Source organism: Marmota marmota, unplaced genomic scaffold (genome assembly GCF_001458135.2).
Source record: "Marmota marmota marmota unplaced genomic scaffold, marMar, whole genome shotgun sequence".
In the NCBI taxonomy this organism is placed as follows: Eukaryota; Metazoa; Chordata; class Mammalia; order Rodentia; family Sciuridae; genus Marmota; species Marmota marmota.
The window spans coordinates 17,637,783-17,658,574 of NW_025999842.1; the positions used below are offsets into that span (position 1 = coordinate 17,637,783).

At 33.2% G+C, this 20,792-nt stretch overlaps 1 protein-coding gene across 6 annotated transcripts in view; it reads right to left on the reverse strand.

The window, feature by feature from the left end:
• Mms22l (MMS22 like, DNA repair protein) overlaps positions 1-20,792 on the reverse strand; it is a 113,080-nt gene that overhangs the window by 11,735 nt on the left and 80,553 nt on the right. For 5 of the 6 annotated variants that reach the window (XM_048811826.1, XM_015499477.2, XM_015499486.2 and 2 more), the window contains 7 exons: positions 19,571-19,764; positions 14,842-14,992; positions 13,766-13,917; positions 12,614-12,756; positions 8,144-8,303; positions 4,141-4,310; positions 1,464-1,675 (listed from right to left, as the gene is read on the reverse strand). In XM_048811826.1, the coding sequence (XP_048667783.1) occupies positions 1,464-1,675; positions 4,141-4,310; positions 8,144-8,303; positions 12,614-12,756; positions 13,766-13,917; positions 14,842-14,992; positions 19,571-19,764 (1,182 nt within the window). The remainder of the gene's footprint in view (positions 1-1,463; positions 1,676-4,140; positions 4,311-8,143; positions 8,304-12,613; positions 12,757-13,765; positions 13,918-14,841; positions 14,993-19,570; positions 19,765-20,792) is intronic. The other variant, XM_048811747.1, reaches the window with a different exon arrangement.

A 20,792-nucleotide genomic window follows, 5' to 3' on the forward strand; every position in this document is an offset into this window, starting at 1 on the left:
TGAAACTTTAGTTTATATTAAAATTAGTTGCGCAATGTCTCAAATACAGTGGTAGATTACTACAATCTTGCTGGAAATTCAGAAACAAGTGAGGCAAAACTACTATGAATTTGCAGATTGAGTCATGCAGGGCACACTACTTTAAGAAAGTAAAGAACATCATACAACATTGAGATCTCAGTTGTAGGTTTCATAGATGATAGGCAGGATTTAGTGCAGAGGAACAGCATTTTAATGAAGAAAATGGCATGAAGAATGCTGTGATGCAGGTAAGTATAAAGCATTTTGGAGCGGCAATAACTAAGCTCATAAATGTGATAATTATTTTTGTTTTTGCAGTGGAAGTTGAACCCAGAAATGCTTTTTCACTGAGCTACATCCTCAGCCCTTCTTTTTATTTTGAGACAGGTTTTTGCTAAGTTGCTGAAGCTAGCCTAGTAATATGTTTGGAAAGGTAAAGTGACAGATTATGGAGAATTAGAATATGGAATTAGAATATGGAATTTATTTCACAGGTCAAAGGGAGCCAAGGAAGGTTTGGGGACAGAGAAGTGTCCAAATGCATCAGTATTTTAGGATAAAAAAGTAATCCAGGTTCATTTTCTATGCTGAACTAGAAGAAAAAGACTAGATCTGGTGAAAGTAGTTGGGAGACTCTGGTATAGACTAGGGGCAATGTGATAAGGAAAGTAAAAATGAAGGAAGTAAGCAATCATTTGCCAAAGGAGAGAGAACAAAGAAGATAAAGCTTCCAAACCCAAGTAATAAGATACTAGAAACACAAAAAGAAGATGAGATTTTAGGTATGGAATCCTGTAATGAGAGGTGATGGATATTGTCAGGTCATTAAAAAACACAGAACACTTTTACTAGCAAAGAAAATATGTATCACCATAGCATCTTAAATGTTAAAAACTAATTTCACGTAAAGCTAAATATTACATGAAGACAAAAGATAATTTCTATTACTGAATTTTCCAGTATTGCAGTTAAAGGATATAAAGTTTAGTAGAAAACCTAAGAAGTTTCACTCATTAATCTATTTAATAATAAAATGGAGTTAAGATAAAGAGTGAACTAATAAAACAGGACTTCATATTAGCTTCCTTTTACATATCAGCATTTATCTTTTCTTTTATAAAATGTAATTACTATATTTTATGAAGTATAAAATAAAATGAATGCTTATCTGTTGAAAAACTATGAAATAACTTTAGGAATATATATGCAAGGAAAATAATGGCTCCATAGGAAAAAAAAAAAACAGAAGCAATTTAATAAGTATTGTCTTAGGCTGCTATGAGCAAATGTCATTTAAATAATTTCTTAATGTTTCTCAGAAAAAGAAAAGTTTCTAAACTACCAGTATCCTAAATGATTGCCAATATTTTTGAGATACTGTGTTATTTTCTAATAGAGGTGAATAATTTATAGATATATCTATTTTTACTACTTAGATGTACCTTAAAACTTGTACAATGCATTTCTTTAGAGATGATATCGATGGAATGGTGGCTGAATTCCTCAGTGCCAGCAAAACAGGATGTTGTCCAACATCTGTAACATATGGTGAAGCTGGAAGAAACCGCCCAATATACTGCTCAATAACATTTCCTAGCAATTGATTCAAATAGGCATTTGGATTTTGAGACTGACAGCATATGATACACATGCCCTACAGGGGTGGGAAAAAAAAAAAGAAAAAAGAAAGAAATACTAAGAAGTTTTAAAAAAACACAATATTTAGGAATTTACTAATATAATCCCAGAATTAAATTCATGTCAGAATTTATAACTTATCACAATCAAAATGACATCTGACATCATCAATAGATAACATACATATGAACCTTCAGGAATTGAGCTTAGATATTACATATGCTATGGTATTTAACCAAAAATGCCTATTTTGGGGACATGAACACGGAAGCAGGAGAAAAGAATACAAAAAGAAAAACAACTGAGATTCTCTCTCCTGTCCTCAGAAAACTTGACTACTACTACTACTAGTAGTACTACTACTGCTACTACACACACACACACACACATTATAAAATACATTTCAGGTCAGTCTTTTTTATATAGGGCACTGGTCATTTTTGTCTACATTTATGCCAAAACTTTTCCATGTTAAGAAATATGGTAAATTAGGGCTGGGAATGTAGTCAGTGGTAGAGTGCTTGCATGCCTAAGGCCCTGGTTTCTCTTTCCAGCATGTGAATGTGTGTGTGTGTGTGTGTGTGTGCACGTGCGTGTGCGCGCGCACACACAAACACACACGGCTCATAAATGTGATAATTATTTTTGTTTTTGCAGTAGAAGTTGAACCCAGAAATGCTTTATCACTGAGCTACATCCTCAGCCCTTCTTTTTATTTTGAGACAGGTTTTTGCTAAGTTGCTGAAGCTGGCCTTAAACTTGTGATTCTCCTGCCTCAGCCTTCTGCCTCACTGTGATTACAAGTGTGTGTCACCAATCTGGTGATAAATTTTTTAAAAAATAATTAATTGAAGAAGAATGCAGAAGATTAAGACTTAGAGCAATAACAATTTATTTAGAGATTTTTCTCTCAGAAACTGTGCCAAGTACTTTATATTCATTATTTCATTTAAATTTCTCAAAAAACCCCCATTGAGTTAATATTTTTATATACATTTTATAGCTCGGGAAACAGGTTTAGCAGGTTAAAACAAAACTTCGAGTTCTTGTGAACTTTATTGAGCTCCTAACTTTGCTAAACCTGTTTCCATATTCTCTAGATAAGCACCTTCCTTTCCACTCATCTGCCAATTGCTGAGATGAGCAGTCTATACTGCGCTGTGGACTGTTCTTTATCTTTCTGCTGGATGACACATTAAACTTTGATTTATGTACTATCATAAATACAAAATTACCAAGTCAACTTAAAGCTTAATTTCCCAAAAAAAACCTATAGAGTTAATATCTTTATATCCATTTTACAGCTACAGAAACAGGTTTAGCAAAGTTAGGAGACAGAAATTTTAAAAATCCATCTATGAAAGAGATCACTTAATTACCTAATCAAAATCTACTTTCTCCTTTCCTCCTCAGTTTTCCTTTCTTGACCTCAAATTAAGTAGCACTTATCTTCAATAATGAATGACAGGTCAATATTTCAAACTGACTACTGGACTTCATTACCTAGATATTCCATAAGCTTCAAACAAAAGTTGCTCAAAAACGGATCCTTACCTTCATCCCTGTATTGCCAGAATTTTCCATTTTAGTTAGCAACACTATTAACTGTAGTACTAGTGTGATAGTGACTGGCAGTCTTCGGGAAACTAGGAAGCAATTCATTTTTTTTCTGTTCCTCCACAATTCATGCAGCAAGTATTTTTAATTGGAGCTCATCAATGTTTTTGAAATCTGCTGCGTGGGCTCTAATCTCACTGCCTTAGTTTAAAAACCTTTAGATAATGTGTAGGTAATTCAATGAACTAGTATTCTGTATCAATGCATTCTGTATCTCCAATCTAACCTCCTCACTATTTTAGATGTTAACACCAGAATCATTTTTCTAAAATGTAAACATGATTCTATCACTCCCACTTCTTTGCTCAAAATCCATCAATACTCCCCATGTCAAAGATGAAATTCAAACTCTTTAGTATGGTAATATAAAGCCTTCCCGTGTAAGGCTCCTTCCATGTGAATTTCCAACCACAACAGAACTATTTGCTTTTCCCCAATGCGCCTTATTTTTTTTTAAAGCTCCCGCCCTAGTACAAGTTGCTTCCTCTGATAGAAATGGTCCTCAACTCTTACTCATTCAGCTCTTCTACACTTAATATTCTGTACAGTATATTCTCACATCTCCTCCACCCTAGTCTGGTTGATGAATAGATAGCTCAGGTCTCTAAGGAAAATATTGAGCACAATACTATTAAGGGTCTGTGCCAGTTTGACACCCTCTCAACCTCAAGCTTCTTGCCTTTCTAATCTTTGTTTTCAGAGCTAAAGAAAAAGAGAAGTTTAAAACTTGTTCAGTGCTTGTGTCACAGGTACACATGTACCTTGAGATTACAATGTCCGGTTTTTAAATCTGCATTTGGTAAATTATACTTTAAGACAAAGTTTTCCCTTTTATTACTTTAAGCAGCCACACTGCTTATATACCTGGAGATATAAAGGAAGACTCTTCTGAATTGCAGTCAGCATGGGTGCAGGTAATTCCTTCTCTTGCTGTAATACTGTATGTGGCAGCAGTAAACAATCTATGATCCGAAATAGCAATTTCTGGGCTTTAGAGGTGGCAAAAATTTGAGCCCATGATTTAACAAGAATTCCTAATAGAGAAGAGAAACAACAACAGTTATGGTTGTCTCCTAACTACAGCATTTATTATTCCATGAAAAAAATTATGTTTAAAATATAAATAGGTAGTAGGAAGAAACATCCTGGGAGTCAAAAGATATAGTTTAAGCCTGTATTTCACTGAGATAAATTTCTCTCAGACTTCTGGGTTGGGAAAAACAAATATATGAGCAACTGGCATTCATATATTCTGCTTTACATTCATATAATCTTATATTCTTCTATTTCTTTATATTTTTTATCTTATATATAATTTTATAGGCTGCCTCAATCTAGTTCACAAGGAGAGGTTTAACTAAATTTAATTATTAAAATAGGAAAAGTAGAAGTTGTAACACCTTGGAGCAATCATTTAGGCTCCTTAAACTTCAGTTTTTACACCTTTCACTTATTTATCATAAAAAAAAAACACACAAAATTTTGAATCTGGAATAAAAGAAAGAGACTTGATTTCCTTGATGCTAGGAGTCCATCAACTATGTGATGAGAGTAAAACTTAACAAATGAATACGCTTTTTTTATATAGTATGTAATAGATACATAATTCTCACTGGGGTATATTATTGCTATTGAAGCCTCATTTATTGAAAACCAAATTTAAAAAGAGATTAAGTGCTTGTTACAACAGCAGAGTGGTAAAACTACTGCATAAACTTTTACATTTCATTCTACCTTAGAAAGCAAAAAAGATGATAACATTCAAAGTCATTTCCATCAAATAGAAACTTTAAAATTCAAACTCAGAAGGAGAACACACCTGCTTATAGAAGAGTATATTGATGTTAAAAAAAAAACAAACAACCAATAATCACTTCTAAGAAGAACAAACAGCAACATTAATCATCTGTTGTAAAAGGAAGTGCAATAATCAAATAAAGAAACACAGTGTTCACTTAGCAATATTTTAAATAATGCTAGCTTGCTCCTCATTTTTTAGTGGGTAGAAAATTTGAGTCTGACAGCAATATAAGAAGAACTCACATTCTAACTAACATTAATATATCCATAAAGCAACTGTCATCATAACCAACATTTGAAATGATTCACATCACTCAGGTGTCATAAAGATATTACTTAAAAAGAGTAGATACGGACCAACCAAAAACACATCATCTACCTTTGTATTTCATCTTCTGCAGTGAAAGACCTTAGTTTTTATGAGGCCACAGAAGGGAAAAGTTAATACATTTGATGTTTCAGATTCCTATTTCTTAAATTTCAGCTGATAATATCTGTACATGTGATATTTAAAAATGCAAACAAGAACGATGAGGAAAAACTTAAGTCAAAAACTTTGGGAACAGGGTTAGGGCTGTAGCTCAGTGGCAGAGCACTTGCCATGTGTGAGGCACTGGATTCGATCCTGAGCACTACATAAAAGAAATAAACAAATAAAGGTATTCTGCCCATTTACAACTTCAGAACAACAACAACAACAACAACTTTGGGAACAGTTTAAATACATAGTAGGTTTATTTAAAACAAAACAGAACAAAAACAAGTCTTTTTCCTGGCTATAAAGAAATATTATATACTAATACTAAGATAATCTCCCTGTCTAAAGATAACCACTATAAAAAAGTTCTTTTATATATACTTACTTTCTACTTTAGCAATCTTTCTTATTTAAAAACAATAACATGATGTACTACTAATAGATTTATAAATTTATTAAATTCAAGAAATATTTAGCATCTGCTATTACCTACACTGGAGAAATTTTCAAACCAACATATTTTAAATTCACAATACAGTATGTGATGCATACTCCATAAATATTCTTTTTTTTTCTTTTTCAAAATACGAAATGAGGGAAATAAAAATTTCAGAAGTTATGGCTACTACCCTGAATAAGATTAAAAATTAGTAAGGGTATGTCAAGCACACATTTTTAACAATTGAAAAGGTATAAAAAATGCCATAAGATTAAAAACAAATGAAGTGCAATCAGGGAGACTAAGTCTACCTGGGAATGTGGGAAAAGCAGAGACAACTGGGCTGGGCACTGAAAGTTCATGGGTAGAACTTCAACCACAAAAACAAAAGGGCAAAATGGCCAAAGAAATGAGGGTGATCAAAATGAAAGGCATGGAAACAGAAAGTATGAGATGTAAAGAATGAGAAAACAAACTTAAACCACAACAAAACTGGAACAAACACAATCCTGTCTCCCCCTCTACACACTAAAAAAAAAAAAAAGAAAGGGAAGTTGAGGATATTACTGATGGATCAACTCTGCCTTTTCACAAATTATTAGACTACAATCAAGATCCCAGATGTTACTCCTTAACATGGAGTATGGTTTTATCAATAGCATTTGTCTTCTAGTAGCAGCCTTATAAGTGATTAACTCTCCTTTCCTCAACTGGTTTTGGTAGCCCAACCCAACACGCTTTCAAACTTTCCTATGTTTATATTTGCTTTTCTCCACTTTATTCTAAACCTTCTACATAAAGAAAACAGTGTTACCTGTTCCTTATTTATTTTTTTCTTTCTTTCTTTTGCAGTGCTGGGTATTGAACCCAGAACCTCACACATGCTAGGCAAGCACTCTACCATTGAGCTACATCCCCAGCCCTACCTGTTCCTAATTTCTAATGAATAAATGGGTAACACCATAGTTGTAAATTCTATTCCCTGTTTTTGAGATATCTACACAAAAAGAAAAAATATAAACCTATTTGCCACTAACCCCCCCCCCCCAAAAAAAAAACCCGGAGGTTACAGAACAAAGAAGGCCTTCAATTCTTCATAAGTAAAATTTTGCCCCAGGTCTACATATCACAAATCCAATGTCATTTTGTAGTTTCTGATAAGACTATCATATATTCTGCAATATAAAGACATAACTCTGTAATCATACACTTAGCTTGGCAAAAAGCTAAATCTGGAAACATCATAAAACTTTTTTAAGAGACTAATATAAGCCTAAATACTAAAATGCTAATCTAGATTTTCCTATGTAATATTTATAATAAATTTATAATAAATATTCTAAAATTAAGATGTCTGAATTGCTACCATTGCTTTCACTACATTGCACATCATCCATATTTACACATTTTTCACATTCTCCTTTATCTTTCACAACAAAGATAAAAGGTTTGAGACAGCCTAAATCAGGTTTATTTATACATTCACAAGATTAAAGGGAATAGATATAAGGTTTTGGCCACAGAGAAATAAAAAAACTAAAAAACTTAAATTCTATATAAGAACTTCTAAGGAAATCTTTTTCATGTGCCTTTATCCAGTTCCTATTTTTGGTTAGCAACATGGTTTTAGTGAACAAAGATATTCAAATTACTGAATTCCTAAAGAAAGATGAACTCCATTGTTCTAGAACAGGCAGAGAAAAAGATTTCTTTTTGAAAAGGGAAAACACAATATTGTAAGAAACAAGATTTGAAGCATAAATACCTTAATGCTCATATTAAACCTCCTGACCTCGTTCATTCAGAGTAGACCATAAAAATAAAGGAAGTGGGGTTTTCTGATGTTTTAAATTCTAATGAAGTACAGGTAAGCATTAACAAAAGCTCTATTTTAGTTATTCAGGTATTCACAACATAACTTACAGCAGACTACTGCTAACTGTTTTGGTATATTTTCTGTATCGATCACAATTAATTTTAATATTAACACAAACATAACAAACACAAGACCAACATGAGTTATTTTAAGCTAAATCACTGTATTTCAGATTATTATGACTTTATGGAGAATAAGTAATTTCACCAGTATATTTCTGTCCACCCTGATACTAAGGAAATGATAGTAGGAAAATAATGTCAAGAATACATACCCATCATCCCATAAGTGAGCTGCAGCCCTGCACTGGAAATTTTTTTTCCCAAATAGGGTTTTATGTATTTTAATACTTCACCAAGGTATTCTAAGGACTTTGTGACCATAGTAGACTTATCAGAAAGTGTCTGGAGATTCCTGTAAGTTGTACCAACAGCCTATAAATAAAGGAAAACAATATTTAACTTTCCAGGTTTTATACAATAGGGGCTTAATTCCCTTACCCCATACATACATACCCAATACAGTTAGGCCTTCACCCTTAACTTTCCAATAATGGTTCACAGCAATTAAATTTCACATGAAAAGGACTAAATCTTGCTTTTTATAATTAAAATAAAGGTTACAGGAAGAATAAAAAAAAATCAATTCACCAATAATTATTTATAGGAGGTTTCACTCAGCAAAGTATCACTGGGGGAAAAAAAAAAAAACCCACAAAACTGGTGTATAAGAATGTTGTAATGAAATCACATCAAGACTACCAAACAAGGAAGCTCATCAAATATATGTCACTGAGGACTCAAAAATCTCCAAATTCCTACAAGGAAAGCCTATTAGTAATGCTACCATATCCCAACAACAAAAACCTATATAAAGTTCAGCTTTATGATAGGAATAGACATCCCTCTACCTCCCAGAATTTTCTTCATGAGTCTGCTAGTTTAATAACAAATAACAGTAAGGAGGGAAGAAGAGGAAGGGAAATAAGAGAATAACATCAGGAAGGTGGGAATAAGTAAGTAAAGCCACAGAAGAAATAAGAGAAGTTGTTGGATTAGAAAGTTTGAAGAAATTAGTAAAGTTTTAAAATCATTTTTGGAAACTTAAGAGTGGATTTCAATGACCTAAACTAGACCACAAATAGCACCAATACACATAGTTAGGGGATCTCCCCAGCCTTGCCAGCTGCTCCAGCTGCTCTTAGTAGACATGAGGAAGGAGAGAAAGCTGGATTTACTGCACTGACCTAAGGTTGAAAGTTTGTAGGTTTGACCAAAAGACAAAAGACTACAATTGTGAAGGTACTGTTAAAAGTAGTTGAAGTAAGTCTCCAAGGAGGCTAATTAAGGTGGATGGGGGAGGAAGAGCAAACTTGAAAGGATGCTGTAGTTGGAAAAAATGGCAGAAGGTCATAAAAGGGAGTGGAAGGTCACTTATGACATGGAGGGATGGGAGTAATATTTCAGTAAAAATTATTTTCCAAAACAAATTAATGAGAAGAGTAGTAGTTCTTAAACATTTGTGCAAATCTCTTTACTGTCCAGCTTAATAGAAGTAGGCTGTATTTCTTATTTCCTTCTATATGTGATTCTTATGATCTGTTACAGAATAAAGAAAATCTTGCCTCACAAGTACATATAGGTGGAAGTAGTATTTTGACAAATTTTTCAAATAACTGTGGAAATTTCTCTTTGCTATTAGACCAAAACTTGACAAGTGGTATTTTTTGGAGGCCAGTCAAAATGAACTATGGAACTAAAGAATCTGAGGAATCTAAAATGATGTCATAAAATGATGTCAGTGGACACTTCATGCATTAAGAGATCTTGGCATATCTTGTACTTAGAATAGATCTTTTACCCTTGAATGCTTATTTAAAAGCTTGCACTGGTCATTTGGAAAATTCTGACTCTTGAGTTACACAGCTTCCTGATGTTGACACATTTCATTATTGATATTGGCAAAAAAGTCATATGCATTAATACCAACACCATTCTCATAAAAAAAAAAAAGTCATTAAGTATCAGGAAGCCCTCAAGCTCACAATGACAAATACAAGCTTTCCAAAATTCTAATTTTCTTGAAAGCTCAAATTATATTATTAGCAACAGATATTGTCAGTTGTTTTCTTTGAAGTGATGGGCTGGCTTACTTCATTCATTTTTGAAAAAAATGTCTGCCAAATACCCAAGTCTGAATAACCACATTTTGTCAGTTGTTCTTTCAAGATAAAAGCAATCAGCTCAGCTTGCAACTCAAATAATCACACAAGTCTTTTCATTTAGACAACCACATTGCTTTGGCATGCAGCAAAAGTGCTTTAAGTGCACTTTGCATTGTCATTCACAGAATACTAAAAGAATATGTACTCAGGGTCAAGATTTAATAAAATTAATAATTTTATTTCTTCATTAAGGATATTCTTAAGTGAACTAACTGTTTTTCCTGAGTATATAAAAGTGTAAATTATTATGGCTACTAGTATAATCTTAGGACACAGTACTGACTCATGCTAAAGCTTTTGCATGATTTGTGCTATGTCAATATAGTTTTGAGCTCTAGAACCTCTTGACAATGTATCAGTAACTCCCAGGAGCCTATCAACCATACTTTTGAACTTTAGTACACCCAAGGAATCTCAATTTTTTTTTATGTTTAGCTCTAATCTCCCCAGACTAAAAGACATGCATTTCTTAGTACCTTGACTATGACAACTTATATCATTTCTGTATAGAAAAGAATTCACACTGCAGGCCAAATGCTGATATCCTTAAAAAGTCTTCCATGTCAGGTAGGGCCTTGGGCCTTTAGAGTTTTAGGGAAGCTGCTCACTATTCCCTGATAAGAATGGCTCACTGTGCCAAAAAAACTGTACAAATAACATTGCTATATCAAATGCCTATTTTCCTTTTGTACATCTGGAATTCTGCAAGTGCAAGGCAAAGCGGGTGCATATAACCAGTTCCCAATAAATAAAAACCATGGACATTGAATTGCTAATGACCTTCCCTGATAGTGAATATTTCATGTCTCATCACTACTCCTTGCTGAAGAATTAAACATACCCTGTCTCTCCAAAAGACACTTCGAAATTATGCCTGGTTTCTTTAGACTTCACTGCCATGTACCTTGTCCCTTTGTTGTTTGTGCTTTATATGCTTTCTTTGTAACAGGTCATGGCTGTAAGTACAACTATATTCTGAGTTCCAGTCTCTCACAACTCCCCTAGTGAATCACAGAACCTGCAGATAATCTTTGAGACACTTGACAGAACTCTAAACAAGTCGCAAAGTGAACTTCTTGCTTACTTACCCTTGAACCTAAATCATGAAGTTCCTATTTCTCCTTAAGGTATCATCACTTTTCTGGTTACACACAGTATTTATTTCATATCCATTTAATCTTCAATTCTTTCCAAACTCCACTAGTTTCTGGCTGATAACTCCCACACCTTTAAATATATTATTGTTTCTAATTTTCATATAAAAGTCATTTAATCAAATCAGACCTACTTAAAAATCTTCCTACTCTTCGCAGGATAAACTATAAACATCTTATTAAGATGCTCTAAAATTCTTTACCTACTGATTGATCTATCAACAAACTGACACTAGGCATATAAGACCTTGCATCATTTTAAACTCTATATATGTCTTATGGTCTCTGACAAGTGAAAGTTCTTCTGGTTTTTTAAATTTCTAACATGCCTTAGGTAATACTTTGCAGCACCTAGCTAAAAACTATCATTTGTTTAATGATAAAAGAAAAATTAATTTGGGCTAAATTATATTTAGGAAGACTAAATTTAAAGTATAATACAACTCACTGGTAGGACAGCAGAACAGAATGCTTGACTTCCTTTTCTGATCCAGTAGGGTTCCAAGCAAACAATAGGTATTTATTTAATCAAGGGTTGAGCCTCAATCAACAACTAAATGAAGTGCCCAACAGAAATGTATATTTTGCATCTGCATGTTCAATTACTAAATGTTGTTAGTGTTTACAATATTTTTAATTTTCTTACAATTGTACTTTAACTTAAAACCTATGGAAGAATTAACATTTATATAAAAAGCTTATTGGTTGTAATTATTTTCAGTGTAGTTAATGCCAACCACTCTGTAGAAAACAATCACTCTACTTTTACTGTGAACAGCTTATAAAAGACACTAATTTAAACACATTAATGACCTCAACTGGACTTAGAAAACAAGCATTATCACAAGATATATTCTTTTAAAATTAATAATTTAAAATTTAAATGGGACTCTTTATTATTTAGAAAAACCAAACCACATGGATTAGACTTTAAAACCCCAATCATATACTACATATGAAATAGCTAGTATACTAAGGCTTACAGTGTTTGTCATAGGGCAGTAAATACTCAGCTAGAACTATAATGAACCCTGTACAAGTAATTTTAGTTTGCAAGTGCCCAAGAACATTGCTATCCAGCAATTTCAGTAGTAAGACATTCTTAAAATTTTGGGTGGCCTTAGAGTAAAACTTTTATGTAGTACTCTTTAGTTTAATTATTCTTCATTAAATGTAAATTTTCTGCTGTCCTACCAGTGATTTGTACTATACTTTAGATTCAATTTTCTTCCTCCAGAATTTTATAATAGCAGGCAACTGATAATATAATTCAATTTTTTAAAAATTAAATTTATAGAAAAATTTTAAGAACACTGATCAGTACAGTACAATTAGTAACACAATTATACTAATAAATGAAAAATACCTCAAGGAATTGAACAACTGCTTTTTTGGGGTCTTCTGGGATGGGTAAATATCCAACTTGTGCCTTTGAGAAAATATCCTTTACTTCTGAGAGTTTAAATAGCAACCTTGTCAATTCAGCCAACTGTTCCACATAATCTTTTTCTGTAAATAAAATCACATATTTATTATATAAAGATATATAATAAAATAAAGTTTTCAATATGCTGAATATATGTATATATGTGAGTGCAGGGGATATAAATCCTTGTTTATGACATGCTTTTTTTAAAATTCAAATTTCCATAAAATTAAAGAGTAAAAGTTTTTCTCACTTATGAACAACTTAGCCCAAAAGTCATTCATGTAAAGCCAACTGATATAGTAAGATATCAGAGAAAATTTAAAGCCTTTTTTCAGGGCAGCCCTGCTACAAATGGTTGGAAAAAACAATTGAGGAAAAGGTGTGTTCTACAGAAATAGAACTGTATGAAATATTTTTTTAAAAGTAACCAGAGTCACTCAATGACTAATAATAAAGCAGAAGAAAGGCAAAATATCTAATAAAAATAGGACAGAATTATTCACAATTGGATATTTTTCTTTTTGGGTACTCACAGTGTGATATCTGGTAATACTTCAAATTTCCACGTTTTTGTGTGATAAATTTTTTCAGAGTAAAAAAAATTAGCCTGTCACCTGAGGAACAAGTTTTTGTTCTTGGCTTCCAAGGAAACAAGTTCTTTTATCTTGATAGCAGGGGAATTTGTCATATGTAGTCCAAAAAAAAAGTGTGTGTGTGTGTGTGTGTACACACACACACACACATCAAGAAAAAGAAGCAGGGTGCAAAAGGAAAGAATAAATTTCTGCTTACATATACACTTAATTATAAACATACTTTGTATATTTTCTATTAATTTATGTAATAATCTTGGGCTGGGGTTGTGGCTCAGTGGTAGAGTGCTTGCTTGCCTCACATATGTGAGGCACTGGGTTTGATCCTCAGCATCACATAAAAATAAATAAACAAAATAAAGTTATTATGTCCATCTATAACTAAAAAATAAAAAAGATATTTTTAAAAAATTATGTAATAATCTAGAGAGCAAAAAGCTTTCCATAGGTACTCCCTCCATGCCTCACCAAATAAATGTATACACGACTCACTTACCAACTGCCTGCTCAGAAATTGCATCAGTAAACAAATCATCAGGTCCAGAGAGATTTTTTATATACATTTGCAAAACACAACGGATCCATGATCTTATAGTTGAGGATTGAAAAGATACACAGCCTGAATGAGAAAGTGCTTCACACAGGGTGCTGTAAAGGCAAGTTGACGCGTATTAAAACAACAAGAACAAAAATGGCAATATATTCCCTGAGTATAGACAGCAAGTAAAGAAATGCAATCTAACATCTCCCATGAACACACTTGGTCTTACTCATCTTTCAGATAAATACACTAACATAGACAGGCATTGCTGAAAATGAATACTACAGATAATAATACTATACTCAAAAAGAAATGCTGGATAAATTTGTGTTGTCATGTGTAATGTTCTAATTTTAAACTTTCCTTTTTCCATTGATGGTATAAGCCAAGGGAAAGGTTGAGGAAGCATATGGGTGAAATGGGAAAAGCAAGGGGCTTATATCTAGATAGGTGAGATGATAATGAAGGAAGCAGAAGCAGTAAGTAGAAAAAACAAAAAACAAAACAAAAAAACATCGAAGTGGCCTTTGGAATAATTAAGCAGAGAAGAGGTCATGACCATATGAGGAATGGGTAAAAAAAATTACAGACAAAACATATGTCTATGAGTATCTCCTGACAAGTTCCACCCCTATCCTCTTCCCTGCTCCTCCGTTCCACAGGTTCAAAGATTACCCCACATGGGATTCAAAAGCAAAATCTCCAAGAAATTTTAAAAGTAATCCTTATTATGAAGCCAAAGACCTGGCTAAATTTGATTTCTAATCTGTTCATAAGAATGGGGATGGTATACAGAGTTTTGAAAGGGCTTAACATTAACAAAAAGAAAAAAAAAAGCAACCCACAAAACACAAGCTAGCTTTCCTACTATGACTATTGTAAAATGTTGGTGTATCTGAAAGCAAAAAAATCTTCCAAATGAGAATATATGTGGAAAAGATAATTTTTCATTTTAGATAATTCTTACCTTACCAGTGCACTGATCTATTAGGGATTACATTAATAAGTATGACTGAAATAAGGACACATACCTATTTTGTAGTAAATGACTTAAATATTTTGCTACAACTTGGGGGCAGATGATATCATCCCAACCATAAAGTTGAATTATTGATATTACTGGATGAGGCTGAAGATCTGACGGAGCAGTACTTGGCATGTCCGCTGCCAACAAAGTAAAATCTAGATTTAAAATGAAAGAAACTAAGGTGAGAAAAAATTTTAAATTTCCCCTCACCCAATTTATTTAATAGTGATAAAAATACCAAATAATAAAATGTCATATCTAGAAATGTAGAACAAGCAAAAAGTTAAAACTGAACTAAATTCATGTTGTCAAAGAAATTTCTAATAGCATCATCTAGATCTTCAAGAAAGGATCGAGAAGCATCTCTTTCTTATCATTGTGGATCTGTACTGGATTCTTTAACTCAAGCTGGAGGTTTCTGCTTGTATGTCGCCATCAAATCAAAGATACATAAAAAAATATTTCTAGCGTTTACTCTTTTATAATTAAGCTAATTTATTTGTTACTTATCACAGTGAGCAGTTCACTCTTACCTTAGAACACAAAATTTTCCTTAATAGTAATCACTATAATCAATCACACCCCACCTTCTTCAGAACCCAAAGATCTAGGAGCCAAAATTCTTTAATTTAATCATGTTACACAAATAATACTTCATTTTGTGATTTACTGGGAACCCCATCAACTCAATTTGTACTACACTGATTTATGCTTGTTAATCAATTGTTTATGAAACACTGCTGTCTATGTAGCTTTCTTCAAATGTAATTTATTCTCCCATACCCCTCATAACACTTGACCTACAGATGAGGTGAGTTTAATTCTTGATCCACATTGCTGTTTCTAGATCATTGTCCCTTTCTCCTTCCCCAAATTCCTACCTTTGAATGTCGTATATATCATCAGATGGTAACAGCCACTAATTCCTTCTAACTCTCTTGTAGTCACCTGCACTCTCCTAGTTTACCCCTCTTCCATGCCAAGCCGAGTAGACTGTCGTTCATTATTATCTCCAACAACAACCTTACCATTGATGTTTTTTCCCCTAGTATCTTGGCCCTTCATTTCTTGGCACTCCTCTCCTCCAAAGAATATTCCTCCATTCTACTTTAGACAGTCCCATGGTGATCACAGAAACCTTGGCATTACCAATAACCACAATCTTTCTATAATTTTATTTTCAAGTGCTATACCTTTTGATACCAAATTTGCTTTAGTCTAGGACCCTAAATCCAACAATTCTTTGATTACATCAGGGCCTATAGTCTACTGCACCCACAACTCTTTCCCTACCTTCCTTGTGTTCATGTCTTCCCTTCCCTCTTTAGGGTATGCCCCATTACTACACTCATTTATGTATGCCACCAACTCCCTTGAACTTTTTTTGATTCACTGTACTTGCCTAGGGGGAAAAAAAATTTATCTGTTTAATTCCACTTCTTGGCCTCCTCCTCACAAGTACCTGCACCAGCATAAATGAGAACAATAATGCTGATGAATATGATTAGAGACTTCATGTGGGGGCCCAACCCCAGCCAGCAGTCCAACATTTCCCTAGTCCATTCAGGCTTCTATTCTCCTAGGCAACTATCACATATCTTCCCCTTCCTCTTTTCTTTAACAGCCAGCAACTCCTCCCTCTAGATCCTCTCTTATTTACTACTTCACATAGAAATGAGAAACATTATACCAGTACTACCACAACTCCTACCATATTCACCCTGGACTCCTACCATATTCACCCTGGTGCCTCCATCAGGGCCCATTTACTCTCCTTTCTCCTCTTCTACTATAAATGAACTAAGGCCAAGTTCCTCTGTGGGGTCCCTTCTTCTCTCGACACCAAAACAAAAGTGATATTTTTGCACCATCCGATTTTCATTTACTATGGAACATTCTTGTAAGTATTAAATACACTGAAATTTCTTCCACCTTACTTAAAAAACAAAAACAAACCCTCTCTTTGACTCTACTGCTCCCTCTAATTCATTCCCATTTTTCTTAAATGGTGATATTTAAAAATTTTATCTATATTTGTAGTTTGTTATTCTTTTTACATTTTCTCTTAATTCATCTTTAATCTATTTAGTATCCACTACACACAAATTGCTCTTCAAGGTCACAAATGTCTTCCTTCTTGTAAAATCCAATGACCAATTTCAGGGCTCATCTTGCTTGATTCATCAGCAGCATCTGAGATGCTGTTGATCATTTCCCCCTCCCAGTTTCCAAACACTATGCTTTTTTTTTTTCTTTTTACATGCACTCCTTTTTGTTCTCCCTTCCTATTTCTCCTTATCTTAATTTCAGTGTAGAAATATGCTATGGCTCAGGCTTCAAACTTTCAGACTACTGGTGATCTCCTCCAACATCATGGCTTAAAAGACTGTCTATAAATGGGACGGTTTCCAAATTTAAACTTTCGTCTTAAACTTCTTCCCTAAACCCTAGGCTTATTATCTAAGATTCCATTTTAAATGTCTATTTAGATTTTAATGGATATTTAAAACATTGTATCCAAAATTTTTTAAAAAATCTTAATTTTCTCTCAAAATATCTGTTTCTGCCATAATCTTTCTCATCTCAGCAAGTGGCTATAGTTACCTTTAACTTCTTTTATTAACTGTTTGGTTACCTTGCTTGACCCACTTAGCAAATTCAAAATATTTTCTCTACCTTCAGATGAGAAATCTGACCATTTCTCACCAACTCTACTGCTAACACCTTAGTCCAAGCTGATCATTTCTGGGTTATTGCAATAGTGCCTTAACTGGCCTCCCAACTTCTCCCCTTGCTCCCTTTGTCCAGGGTCAACTTGCTAGCTTGAAGGATCACACTGTTTGTCTGCTCAGAACTTACCAACAGCTTCTAATCTCAAAGTAAGAGCAAAAGTCACTACAGTCATTTAATGAGACAAAATGCAACCAGCTTGCTCATATCATTGTGTTCTCTCACCCCTTTCATACTCCATATGAACCTTTATTGCTTCCCTATAGTTTTTCTCTCAGCTCTGGACTTCTACAGAGCATGATCTTTCACTTCCTTCAGGTCTTTGCTCAAATGTTACTCAGGACTTACTGAAAAGTCTATTTAAAATTATAAGCTGGGAGCAGTGGCTCATACCTGTAATCCCAATGGCTCAGAAGGCTGAGGCAGGAGGACTGCAAGTTCAAAGACAGCCTCAGGAACTTAGCAAAGCACTGAGTAACTTAGCAAGATCCTGTCTCAAAATCAAAAACTAAAAGGGGTGGGATGTGGCTAAGTGGATAAATGCCCCTGGGTTCAACCCCCAGTACCACTCACTCACTCACAAATAAAATAAAATAAAATCACAACCTGCCTCTGGCCTTACCCATTCCCTCCTGTATTTCTGTTTCTTTTCACAGGATTTATCACAATCTAACAAATTACACATTTAAGAAATTCATTCTCTTTAGCTCAATTTCCTACTAAGAATATAACCTTTATGAGATAGTCTTGTTCTCCCTGACCCCCCCTTGATAAGTTCCCAATGCTTATAAAAGTGGGTATATATAGTGCTTTTTAAATGAAGGAATGATTTTCTCCTAAATGGTGTTTATTTAAAACCAAAACCAAACCCACACATTTTTCTTTGTATTTACATACTATTTATTTTCAGAACCTAAGATAGCACTGACTTAATAAATGAAATCCATTTTTGTTGACTAAGTGGCAGCTAGCATGACAAATGTAAGAAAGCTAAGTTATATCAGCTATTAATCTTAAAAAACAATGTACACATTGTTGTGATTAAACTGATTGAATACCAATATATATTTTCACTGATATTACAGTAGTTGGAAACCATTGCCCTGTCATAATTCTTTAATCTATAATTGTAAAATCTTAATTATGAAAATGCTACCAGAATTCCAGATCTTTCAAATTTATAACATTCAGTCTTTCATGTAGTTGCTTTTAACTCAGTTTCTTCATCCATACCAGGGTAACATAAATGTTGGCTTACATCTTAGGCTTTAGAAAATACTATATTTAAATACATAAAATACCTATATAGTTACCTTTAATACATGTAACAACTACACTGATTTGTCTATTCCATTAATTTTTAATATAGTTTGGGCGAAATACATATTTGAGAAGGATAATGATCTCTTATTTTAAGACAACTGGATATATGCAAATATTTGCAAAATTTTGCCTATAATTCCGTATGAATCAGACTTCTCTAAATCCTAAGGACTATGCTTAGACCAATAATCAAATCAAGTATAAATTACAACCTAAAATAGAGGCAGTAAAAGTCAGAATGATAATATTCTATATATTTAATGTCATTCTTATCTTCTTGGTGTTGAAGTGGTATTCATTCTGTATTCTTTACTCTTTACACAAATTAGTCTTATAGGTAGATGTCTGCTCACACAATTTGAAAATAAGTTATTCAAATTAGATATAATCAAATGACACTTTACTTTCCAAATATTACATGTACAAGCAAAGTTTGTGTACATTGTTTTTTAAGATTCAAAATTACTTATTTTTAGCAAATATAATTAATTTAATTTTTTAATAATAAATAAGCCAGTGGGTCCTAATTTAAAAATATATAATTCATTTCATCTTTCTGGCTGTCAAAATATTTATTACACTGTTATAAAGCAAGTTTGTTACCAAGAAAATAGAGGGAAATACTGACAAAGAGTCTGCAAAAAGAGAAAGTAATTAACGAATTAACAATTAATGCTGACCTGCAGCTGCATCTGCAAGTTGTGAGGGAGGCACAATCTGTGCCATTCTCTGACTCTTCAAAAATGAAAAGAAATGTTTCCACAGTGCACCAGCAATTGCAGCAAGGTGGCGCTCTTTAGCCGATAACGAAGACTGCACAATTAGGTCCACATTCTCCCTTTGAAGTTCCTGGCACAATTGTTGATGAATACTCCTAAAAAGAAATAAAAATATAGTTAACAACCAAGAAATGCTTACAGAAATATTAATTAAATACATTTTTTTGCTTTTTTTCATTCATATCATATGAAAACTGAAGGACTGTTTTATATAATTAAAACCTTTATGACAAGACATAATGCATTTCTGGTTATTTGATGGATGAATGATGGCATATTAAACACCATAAAGTTAATGTTAATTACTAATGTCAACCATTAATTATATGCTTTTTAATATGTCAGATCCAAATGAGAAACAGGCAGCTTCAGAACGAAGGTCTGCATTTTGCAACTCATGTATGACAAGTGATTTTACTCAAATCTAGACATGAAAACAATTTTTAAGCCATTTTCTCCTGAAGGTTTTAGGATATAGATACACTAGGAGTGAGGTTAGTACATCTGGCTTGTAAGTGGTATTTTGAATTAAAAAAATTTTCCTTGTTTAGTAAAGACAAGGACTGTGTGTTATTGTATAAAACTGCTGGAGAGTCTTAGTCTTAGTACCTCAGGCCAAAAAAACATAATAAACAGTAAATGTTCCTCTTCATCCCAATTCCTTAAATTTCGATTCATCATTTAATTCCCCTTTCTATTTAATTAAAATGAAAATTTAGACATTTCTAGACCTTAACAGAAACATCTGCAGGAAATTGAGGTTACCAAAGTAAGAAGGAGAAATACTCAAGAGATTTTCTTAGTGATCTGGAAGAGAAGGCATTTATGCAGTGTACTCAGCAATTAATAATATGATGTATTAAAGGCACAACCATAATATTTTTCCTGTTTCTACTTATATCACAGCCAGATCAACTGAGAGTGGACATAACTGTATGGATATCATCCTCCCATTTGTTTTCTTCAATTATACAGAAAGTAGGGAAAAGTAACCAATAAAAATAAAGCAGAAGACTTCCTTTGACAGAAAATAGTATTCTACTAAGAAAAGTAAACAGCACCTAAAAAGAATAATATTATATTAATCCTAATTCAGTATTCTTTTTTTTTTTTTTTTTTTTTT